Here is a 12,065-nt window from a genome sequence, read left to right on the forward strand (position 1 = left end):
AGCCGAACTCCGTTCGACACTGACAAGATTCTTCGAGGAGAATGAAACCCCGGAAATCCCAGCACTGACAATATGGGAATCTCATAAATGTGTGATCCGAGGAGAGCTGATCAGAATATGTACTCATAGACAGAAACAACAGCGAATGCGAATCGAGGACCTAACGTCCCAGATCGCGGCCCTGGAAACTGCACACAAAAACACCCAATCAGAGGAAAACTATAAGGCACTACTAGACGCCAGAGGCGCACTGAGGGACATCATACAACAGAAACTCCAATTTACGATACGCAAATCGCAGCGCTTTTTTTATGAATACTCAAATAAATGCGATCGACTCCTGGCCAGGATGCTGCAAAAGCAACGTCGTAAGTACCAAATTACGAAAATACAGCATAGAACCCATGGGGTAACTCAGCTCCCAGATAGGATCACAGAAGCATTCCATAGCTTCTACAGTGACCTGTATAACTTACCACCTAAGGACGGAGATAGAGACCACCATCGGCAAGAGGAACGAATAAGTAGCTACCTACAACGCCACGTCACGGAAACCTTAAGCGAGGAGGTGGCAGACAGTCTGGAAGCCCCGATCACTCTCGAGGAACTTCAGGCGGCATTGAAGGGCTCCAAACTGAATAAGGCTCCTGGGCCGGACGGTCTACCGCTCCGTTACTTCAAAGAATTTGGAGAAGTGCTCTTACCCAAGCTTCTCATTGGCCTCAATTCCATATTAGACGGCGCAACCCTACCCAGAGATGCCCTTACGGCAACAATTGCGATAATCCACAAGGAGGGTAAGGACCCCACTAATTGCGCAAGTTACCGGCCAATCTCGCTCCTGAATGCTGATTTAAAACTATTCACGAAAATCCTGGCGACTCGAATGAAAGGAGTGGTGCCTGCTTTGGTCCACCCGGACCAGGTGGGGTTCATTCCAGGTCGGGAGGCGAGAGACAACACCACAAGGGCCCTAAATGTCATCCATGCGGCACGGAGCTCCAGGCTGAGGGTCCTCCTCCTTTCCACAGACGCGGAGAAGGCCTTTGATCGGGTGGATTGGCGATTCATGTTGGCAACTCTCCGTGCGATGGGTTTTGGACCCCACCTCATAACGTGGATAGCGTCGCTATATACGATTCCTTCCGCTAGGATCCGAGTTAATGGAGCTCTGTCGGACCCAGTGCGGATCCACAACGGTACGAGACAGGGATGCCCACTGTCCCCCCTCCTGTTTGCCCTCTCCCTGGAGCCGTTCCTGGGGGCGGTCAGACGGGATGGGGGTATCAGGGGGTTCACCCTGGGAGGCCAGGAGCATAAGGTGGCCGCATATGCAGATGATATGTTATTCTTCGTCAGCGAACCCCTGGCCACTCTACCGAACCTCCTGAGGGCCTTCGATGAATACGGGCAGGTCTCCAATATGAAGTTGAACACTGATAAATCGGAAGCCCTACCCGTTACAACTGGAGAGGAGATGACAACTCATCTCAAGACCCAATATGCATTCAAGTGGTGCCCCGTTAAAATCAAGTATCTGGGGATCTGGCTGTCCACCGACCTAACTCGGATGTATGCCCACAACTTCGAACCCATGATCCACAGACTACGGTCGGACATGATGCACTGGTCGGGTCTATGTGTCTCCTGGTTTGGCAGGATGAACGCAATAAAAATGAATCTCCTGCCACGACTATTGTACCTGTTCCAGGCCATCCCCATAGGCATACCTCAGACTTTCTTCAAATCTATGGACACAGCCATTACCAAGTTTGTGTGGCAATCTAGGACCCCCAGACTGAAAAAGCAACACCTGCGCCTACCCAAGGCCCAAGGGGGAGTGGGGCTCCCCTCACTCTTAGACTACTACAGGGCAACCCACCTCCAACGCATAGTGGATTGGCACGTACCCAAATCCGATAAGAGATGGATACAAATGGAGAAGACTCAGATGGCTGGAACGCTACCGGCTGCGGTTTGGCTTGGGGACCCCCTAAGGAGCGTACACCTACGTGGCCACCCGCTCATTGGGGCGACCCTACGAACCTGGTATCGCATCAGGATCACCCTCACGCTTACCACCACACCAGGCCCACTAACGCCGATAACGCATAATCCGGAACTGGCGGGCGGCCTATCACCACAGGACATCGCGACCTTCGGCCTCTCGGAGTGGACGTATATGCGACAATGGTGTGGAGAGGACGGGATGAAACAACTCCAGGATCTGATGCCGGAACGTACCCCTACGGGACTAGACAGGTTCAGGTACTTCCAAACCAAAACATACTACCTAGCCCAACAGGGGAGGCGACTATTCCATAGAGCCCTCACGGAATTTGAACAAATATGTAAGAAATGTGCACATCTATGTAGAGGAATCTCGATCCTCTATGCAATGCTTCTGTCACCACAACAGCCGATACGCCTCACTCATGTGACGCGCTGGGAGGAGAGCACGGGTGTACAGTTGTCGGACCCCCAATGGACTAAAATCCACATCCTAACGCACCAGAGCTCCCTCTGCTCCAAACAGCAGGAGCTCAATTTTAAACTACTGACCAACTGGTACAGAACTCCTGCAAGGATCCACAGGATGATACCATCGGTTCCTGCAACCTGCTGGCGCTGCGGTGGAGAAGACGGCACGGACCTACACATCTGGTGGTCCTGCAGAAGCGTAGCCCCGTACTGGCAACAGATACACCAGCGGATCACAGACATCATAGACCCGGATCTACCGTTCCAACCACTACCGATACTCCTGCACCACACGCCGGTATCCGTATCGAAGTACAAAAAATCGCTGACTAAACATCTGTTGAACGCCGCCAAATCTCTCATCCCTATGAAATGGAAGACAGTGACGGTGCCTTCTGCACAGGAATGGATGGCCAAAGTGGAGGAGATCCGCGGGATGGAACAGCTGACAGCATCACTACACGGAACCACAGAACGCTATCTTCAAACCTGGACACCCTGGCTAATGTACATATCTGGAAGGTAGCCGAGGTAAATGCCACCCTACGGCGAACAGTGTAGATAGGTTGAGCGACAATAGGAGATATTAAGCTCCTCCGAACGGAATGGGAAACCCGGGCTCGCTTGGCTGACTGGACGGGGAGAACCGGGGATGTAGCCCCGACCGCCATCACCCCGAGTGGAGAACCCCCCCCTTTCCCAACCACCCCCCCCTTTCTTTCATTTCCCACCCTTACTTATGTACATAGAAACCCACAAACACCACGGTTAACCAGACCTATGGTAACCAACAATTGTATGCATAGCTGAGTTCCACGCACAACATAGTCCACAATGCATATGACTAAGGATGCGCAAATATCTCAGGCGCCAGGAAACCGCACACAGATGGACGAGGGCGCACAGGCTGAAACGGAGAGGCATGTCGAGTTCTTAGACCCCTAGGTCCGCAGAAATTTGGTAAACCAATATTTGTGCCGCACCAAATGGGCACTAGACGCCCGAGACATAGACAGTGACCCATCAGAAGCAGGACTACACCCACAGATACTAACACCTGACTAATAAGACCCCTTGTGACGCACTGAAATAGACTCCCATACCCCGGGAACAAAATCCCCACCCCGTGGATAGAGTACAGAGACTGAAGGCGAGGTGGCAGGACCTGACTTACCCAGAACAACTTCACTGTTTGTAGAAAAGGTACTCTCCAAACCCATGAGTAATGGATCCTCTTTTTCAATATAGAAATGTGTGGAGGTATTAACACCAATACGGACTAGAGTTGTTTGCCGAATGATTGCTATGTTCCAGTACACCACGATAAAGGGCTCACTCCCCATGCTCACACCATAATCTAGCAGTAGTATACAGGTCCCATACCACACTGAGGGGTAATGGGCTCATTCCAGCACACACATAAGACATAGAAACAAGCTCACAAAAGGTAGATACGCCTGCTGACCGAAGACAGGGAATCACGATACATACCCTGAATGTACACCTTATCCCAAAGAGGGAGAACGGACACGGGAAGTGGGCCCGGTAAACTGGAACCTTAGGGGATTGATGTATGACTTTTCTTGTGGGGATGTCACAACTCCAGCTAGTAATGTCGAGCGGTGATAGAAAAGGATACGAATGACGGCTGTACAAAAGTATTATTATCATAGTTGCATACAGTGTAACATGTTGTATATTGAGATTGCATAATTACCTGTTCACTATGTAGAATTTGAACAAGCATAATTTAAAACGTGAAATTTCATGTATTCCCCCCTCCTCCTTTTTCTTTTATTCTGTACCCCTTGAAAACTTCTTAATAAAGAAAGATTGACTATAAAAATAGATACAAGGTGTACTAAATAACAAATATTAAGGGCTGGCAGCTACATACATTCACAAGCGTCTAAAATTGAGTGGTAGCTCAAAAGGATATAGAAAAGTATGTGCGCTCAGAAATAGATGTTTGGGAAACTATAATTGCTATATTTATTGAGATACAACTCCTATACAATACCGTATATACTCGAGTATAAGCCGAGTTTTTCAGCACATTTTTTGTGCTGAAAAACCCCAACTCGGCTTATACTCGAGTCAATAGTCTGTATTATGGCAATTTGCATTGCCATAATACAGACTGGGGCTGGCAGAGCTGTACTTACCTTTCCTGCAGCTCCTGTCAGCTCCCTTATCCTCTGCGCAGGGCCGGATTAAGAGCACACTGGGCCTGGTGCTGAAAATGATGGGCCTAATTACGAATCTTATCGACCAAAAACACTCATTCCTCCCATGTATCTGATGGAGACGGTGCTGGATAGGATGCAGCTATAAAAAAAACACATACTCTATGCTAATCTCTCTATAATTTATGCTTTCATCTTTCAAGTAAATCCATAACCCCTAACAGCAGTGTCCAGTGAAGCAGGAAGTTAATGGGCGGGGTAAAAGGGTGGGCCACTGGTTGCGAATCACGTGACCAGACCTGACAAAAGGGGAGAACATGCCCAAAAAGGAGGCATGTCTGTCCAAAGAATTTGAAGGACTGCCTGGCATGAAAGCATGTCAGGCTGCCCGCCAATCCTGCAGGCTGTCCAACTAAGGGCATACTATGCAGGCAGCACCCTGAGCTTGACATAAATGCATATAATGACACGCTCACTCCATGCTTTCCAAGGACTGTCCCCTAGCACTCGCTGGTCCATTTGTCTCCTTACCTTCTTACTAGCAGGCAGAAGTTCCTGGTATATAGTCTGGGACATAGAAAATGTGTATGTAGTGAGTGTAGAAGAAAGGGGACATGCCACAGTGTTAGAGAGACCAATGTCTGCATTACCTAAACTAATTTTATTGTCAGCCAGTCCACACAAGTTTTGTTCCCATACATCCCTCTTAAGCTTCCAAACTTAAAGGGACACTATAGTCACCAGAACAACTACAACTTGTTGTATTTGTTCTGGTAAGTAGAATCATTCCATTCAGGCCTTTTGCAGTAAACACTGTCTTTTCAGAGAAAATAACTCCACTGGCCACTCCTTAGATGGCTGCTAGAGGTGCTTCCTGGGGCAGTACTGCCTAGTGTGCAGCACTGCCATTCAGTGTCTCCACCCTCTGCATGCAGACACTGAACATTCCTCATAGAGATGCATTGATTCAATTTATCTTTATGAGGAGATGCTGATTGGCCAGGGCTATGTTGGACTTGTGCTGGCAGAGCCTAGTTGACAGTCTCAGCCAATCCTATGGGGAAGTATTGTAATTTGCTCAGACCACCACTTCTGATTATGTCAGCAGACAGTCAGTTCAGAGGCAGAGCCTGCAGCTGCAGACTTGAATACAAGTTATATTTTACTATACTTAGGGAGGCACGAAGGGGCCAGGGTGGTGGTTTTAACATAATAGGGTCAGAAATACATGATTGTGTTCCTGACCCTATAGTGCTCTTTTAAGCAAGAGTGTATGAAAAGTAGTTAGGGTTGCCGCCTTTCTTGGAAAACAAATACCAGCCTTAATCATTTGTATAATCAAAAGGAGTGAATCAGAGAAAATTCTGTAAAAACACCAACAAACTACTCACAGTTTGATTCTGCTGTATAGATGGGTTGCTCCCAGTGTCTCAGTCTCGCAAGTCACCCAATGTCTCAGTGCCCCTATGTATCACAGTGTCAGTGTCCCCATGTCATCCAGTCCCCTAGTCTCCCAGTGTCAGTGTCCCCATTTCTCCCAGTGTCCCAATGTCTCAGTGTCCCCCATGTCACTAGGATACTGGGGACACAGTGAGACATGGGGACACTGAGAGACCCAGGGACACTGAGAGACATGGAGACACTAAGACATTTAAGGAAACTAGCAGACATGGGGACACTGAAACATTTGGGGACACTAAGACACTGGGAGACTAGGGGACACTGGGAGACTAGGGGACACTGGCTGGGAGACAGACACTTGGGCACACTGGGAGACATGGGGACAGTTGTGGACATAGACATGGGGACACTGGGACATATAGGGACACTAGGCACACTGAGACACTAGGAACACAGACACTGGGAGACATGGGGACACAGAAACATTTGGGGACACTAAGACACTAGGGACACAGAGACATGGGAGCACAGACACTGGGAGACTAGGGGACACTGGGAGACTAGGGGACACTGGGAGACTTGGGGACACTGGAAGACTAGGGGACACTGGCTGGGAGACAGACACTTGGGGACACTGGTAGACATGGGGACAGTTGTGGACATAGACATGGGGACACTAGGCACACTGAGAGACATGGGACACAGACACTGGGAGACTTGGGGACACTGAGACACTAGCAACACTGGATGGGGGACATGGGGACACTGGGAGAAATGGGGACATAGTGTCTCCGTGTCCCAATGTCTCAGTATGTCCCTATGTCTCACAGCATCCCCATGTGTCTCAGCATCCCCATGTGTCTCAGCATCCCCATGTGTCCCAGTGTCCCTAGTGTCTCAGTGTTCCCATGTTTTCCAGTGTCCCCAAGTGTCTCAGTGTCCCCATGTTTTCCTGTGTCCCCAAGTGTCTCTGTGTTTCTAGGTCTCCCAGTGTCTGTGTCCCCTGGTGTCTGTGTTCCCATGTGTCCCCTAGCGTATGTGTCCCCAAGTGTCTGTGTCACCTAGTGTCTGTGTCCCCATATGTCCCCTAGTGTCTCAGTGTCCCCATGTGTCTCAGTGTCCACATGTGTCCCCTAGTGTCTCAGTGTCCCCATGTGTCCCTGCTGCCTTTCCCCCCACCCCTCACTTACCTGAGCTGTAGAGCTGCTGTCTGGACTCTCTGTGCTGTGTAGCTGCTCCCCCACAGATCACTGAGTAGTAGAGAGAGGCAGGGATATGCTGTAACTTCCTATCCCTGCCTCTCTCCACACACAGTGACCCCTACTGGCCGGTGCTGGTATTGCAGAGTAATCTCCATTTATTCTGCGAAAAATACCTGCATTTGTATTGCCGGTATTACTGCAATACAGGCATGGCCAGGCAACCTCAAATACCGGCTGGGCCAGTAAAATACCAGTCAGGTGGCAAACCTAAGAGTAGTGTGTAAAAAAAAAAAATATATATATATATATTTTTATTTTTATTTTTTTTTTTTAATGGGCCTATTCCATGGGCCTGGGCCTGGAGCTGCAGCTCCATCAGCCCCTATGTTAATCCGGCCCTGCCTCTGCGCCGTCCGTTCAGCACCTCGGTCAGCTCCCAGTGTAAATCTCGCGAGAGCCCATTTACACTGGGAGCTGACAGAAGAGCTGCACGGATGGCGCAGAGGAGGAGAAGAGAGCTGACAAGAGCTGCAGGAAAGGTAAGTACAGCTCTGACAGCCCCCTTCTCCCCCCACTGAACTGCCAATGCTGGACCACCAGGGAAGGAGCCCCCCTCCCTGCCATGAATCAAGCAGGGAGGGGGGACGAAAAAAAAAATGAATAATAATAAAATAAAAAAGTTAATTAAATTAAATAATAAGAAATAATAAATAAAAAAAATTAAAATATATATTTTTTAAAAATAATAAAATTGCCCACCCCCCACCAAGGCTCTTCAACACACACACACACACACACACACATACACACTGCATTCATACACACACTGCATTCATACACACTGCACTCATACACACTGCATTCATACACACACTGCATTCATACACACTGCATTCATACACACTGCACTCATACACACACTGCACTCATACACACTGCACTCACACACACTGCACTCACACACACTGCACTCATACACACTTCACTCATACACACTGCACTCATACACACACTGCACTCATACACACACTGCACTCATACACACACTGCACTCATACACACTGCACTCATACACACTGCACTCATACACACTGCACTCATACACACACTGCACTCATACACACTGCACTCATACACACTGCACTCATACACACACTGCACTACTACACACACTGCACTACTACACACACGCTGCACTCATATACACACACTGTAAATAAATATTAAATTAATATATTTTTTTAGGATCTAATTTTATTTAGAAATTTACCAGTAGCCGCTGCATTTCCCACCCTAGTCTTATACTCGAGTCAATAAGTTTTCCCAGTTTTTTTGGGTAAAATTAGTGGCCTCGGCTTATATTCGGGTCGGCTTATACTCGAGTATATACGGTAAATATACTTAAAATAAATCAAGACAAACACTAAATGAATAAAAGTCACAATGTATGCATGGACCCACTATAATAAATGATGTACCAATGAACTCTCTATTGCGGATACATAATATAAAGTGAAGTGTAAATAATTTATCAATTGACTCTATACTATAGGTACAAAGTATAAAATAAAGTATCAAAACAGCTGCCCAAAGGATAAAACAATATCATAAAAAAGAAATCACAAAAAACAGTATTATAGACAAATTCATATATTCATATATATATATATATATATATATATATATATATATATATATATCCCAAAAGATCCATAAAGTATGGTAGTATGGGCACTCAGTGGTCTTTGTGCAGAGGACCAAGTGAGGTCTGAACAAATGTAAACATTTACAGTATACTGTGTGTGTTTAATAAGTTTTATCACTCTTTTTTAATATTGGACACAACAAATCGGTTCCCTTTTCAGCAGTGGAATAATTTAAAGGAATTCTCAAAGCACCATAACCACTACATCATGATGTAGTGGTTATAGTGCCAGTATTGCCCTGGTGCCCCCGATGTAAGTAATAAAAGCCTTGCTGAATGTGTGACTTCTTATTAAAGGGGTGCTGTTCCCTTTCTCAATGCAGCCAGAAGCAAGAGTTTGTATCTCCTGCTAGTAGATTCCATTTTCTCCTCCGGCTCATTTGCGGGGAGCGTCAGCTGAAGTGTTCCTTGAAGAAGAAATAATTAAATAAATCTCATGCCAAGTATTTAAGATGTCTTCTTTCACTGGGAAAACTAGCTTACTGATGTACGTTTTAGTTCTTTAATATTATAAATAGCACTAATTAGCCCAATTAAGAGTTCTGTACTATAAAATGTAGGTTTTAAGATGTGTCTCTTTCTTTTTAACATAAATATTTTTTTTAAAGTTTCAGAGGCAAGGAAAGGATGTGGATAGAGTTAAACATCGACTCATAGAAATGGCGAATTACGCGGACAAGGTCAGTACATATTAATCCAAAAATTTGAATGAGTTGGTAATTATATAGTGGTATCTATTTATTGTTTTTGGACAGTTCCGGCTATTGAAATAGCTTATGGTTTTTCTCTGCCTTGTGTTCAAACAATGTCTGAGCGTATCATCAGACTTTTGGAATTTTACCAGCCAAACATCCGAAAATCCAAAAGCATTTGTTAATAAGGGGTTCACACAATGTTTGGTTGCACTCGACACCAAACATGTAATTCAAAGTGAACATAGGCGCGTGGTGGTAAGAAACATTCTCGCCATTCGCAAATATTTCAGTCCTGTTCCAGACTGAAGGGGGTCCCTTTAGTGGTCGGGGTTAGCGGCTCAAATATCTGGACTCGTGACCTCTAAGCACTATTCTGTTACCACTACTTTGTTTTCTCTACATAATATAAATACACTGGAAGAAATTGATGCATTTATTTTCAATAGCACTTCTCACAAAAGAAACACACAACTGCTATGAGTAACTCAGTAGTTACGGAGTTAAATATTGTCCCTTTAGAACAACCACTACTGAGGTTTGTTTAGTATATTCTGTCCTTATGGAAATTGCAAGCTGCGGTTGATATTTTTCCTTTTTTTTTAGAGGGAAAACAGTCACAGAAACACATTTTTGTATGAGACACCTTGTTATTAAAGGGGCACTCTACTGCCGAAATGCCAACAAAATAATCATTGTTTAGTAGATATATCCCCAATGAAAACATGTATGCATCTTAATTGTGTTTTTTTTTTTGAAGGTATATCTAAAAACCGCAAGCCCTCCCCTTCTAACCCCGCCCAGACTTTCTGTTACTGTCCAATCACAGACTTCCCAATGCAGCTCACTGAGATTTTTTTGCAAGGCAGGTGCTCTGGACAATTGCTGCCTCTTGAGTTTGGCTGCACTGCGCTAACTAACCAGGAAGTAACTGTAATGGTTGTCTGACAGAAAATGGGTAAACAAGGTTAATTTATAAAAGTGCCAATTTCTATTGAGATTGGCACTTTTTGTAAAATGAAAAAAAGAGGACACGTTCTTCACACGTAAAGCACTTCAGCAAGCTAAGGTGCTTTAGATATATGGTTCCTTTCCTGGCTAATCATGGCAGCATCACTTATGGGTAGCTCCTCCCTTAGCAGTCACAGGACAGGAATTAATTAGATTAATTAATTAGACTGATAGGTATAAAGAGTCCCTCCTCCCCTTACACCACAGTCTTTTTTCCTGTCCTTAGCAAGTTCTACAGGACTTTTAACTTTTTCTTTTATGGCCACCTTCCTGCGTTTGTCGTGGGTTCGTTCCAAATGAAGTTCAGCCTCTCTTCATTTGAAGGCCCCAGTAAACAGCCTGCATGAGCAGGACTAACTGGGTCAGGTTCTGTGTAAGTACTGAACCGCTACGTGGGATTTAGGTGTTCTGAGGGAGACACTGGATTTCTATTTGTCTGATGGGGTTGGTCTTCCTTAAAAATTCCCCTTGTTATCAGCTTGCCCCTCTTAATTGGGGTCCAAAATCCCCCCCCCGCACCTATTTCTGGCAGTTCTTTGAATCCATACTATGGGGCCCTGGAGTGGTCCTACCTGTGGCTTGGTGTGTTGTCCGGTTCCCTGTGGGGTCTCCTGGATTGGTGGCTATGCCTTCTGGCCCATGGGGCTATTCCCCGACTGCCTGGGGCTTCCTGGGGGTTCGGGCGTCGCAGGCTGGGACACAGTTTGCGTTCCAGCAGACAGGCTGGTGCTCGCGGCCGGATCCGGCGAACCCGGAAGTGATTTCCTTGGCCGCGAGCGTTTGGAACGCACAGCGTGCGTTCCAGCGGTCTGCGCATGCGCGGACCGGATGGTTTCCCCGGCTCTATTTAAACAGACAGTTTCTGACAGTCTGATCGTGCGCTGCATCAGCTGTTCGAGCGATCTCGTTCCTGGCTCCCCTGCAGTTCGCCCTTTGCTGTTTCTTGGCTGCCTGGAGGACTTTGTGTCATTATAAGGTAGGATTCCTGATATTTCTTGTTTAAGGTTGTTATATTTTCTCTTGCTGGTCAGTCTGCTCTGACCTTTTGGTTAGGTATTGTGTTGAATTTCCCTTTGGTTCTCCCTTGTAGTATGGATTCCCCCTCTGCCTCTGCAAGATCCCTCTCTAGAAAACATAGGTGAGCCATTCAATTTTTCTATTGGGGGGGGTTGTTAAAAAGAGTGCCTAACTAAGCCTGTAATATATGTCATATATGGCTTTATTTCAGCCCCAGCAAGCATCTGGATTCCCCAGCGAGGAAATCAAGGGAAAAGTCCAATAAGTGCATTAATTGCTCATCACCTGCTCCACCTGGAAGGAACCTCTGCAGGGAATGCTTGTCGGAAGCGGCTAATGTCCCCAGTAAGACTTCACCGCAGGATGATCT

The 12,065-nt window shown here is 46.4% G+C and overlaps 1 protein-coding gene across 2 annotated transcripts in view; it reads left to right on the forward strand.

The window, feature by feature from the left end:
• The window catches only part of ADAM12 (ADAM metallopeptidase domain 12), a 532,069-nt gene that overhangs the window by 325,710 nt on the left and 194,294 nt on the right, over window positions 1-12,065 (forward strand). For both annotated transcript variants that reach the window (XM_063434720.1, XM_063434721.1), the window contains exon 8: window positions 9,584-9,655. In XM_063434720.1, coding sequence (XP_063290790.1) covers window positions 9,584-9,655 — 72 coding nt within the window. The remainder of the gene's footprint in view (window positions 1-9,583; window positions 9,656-12,065) is intronic.

This window comes from Pelobates fuscus, chromosome 10 (genome assembly GCF_036172605.1).
Source record: "Pelobates fuscus isolate aPelFus1 chromosome 10, aPelFus1.pri, whole genome shotgun sequence".
In the NCBI taxonomy this organism is placed as follows: Eukaryota; Metazoa; Chordata; class Amphibia; order Anura; family Pelobatidae; genus Pelobates; species Pelobates fuscus.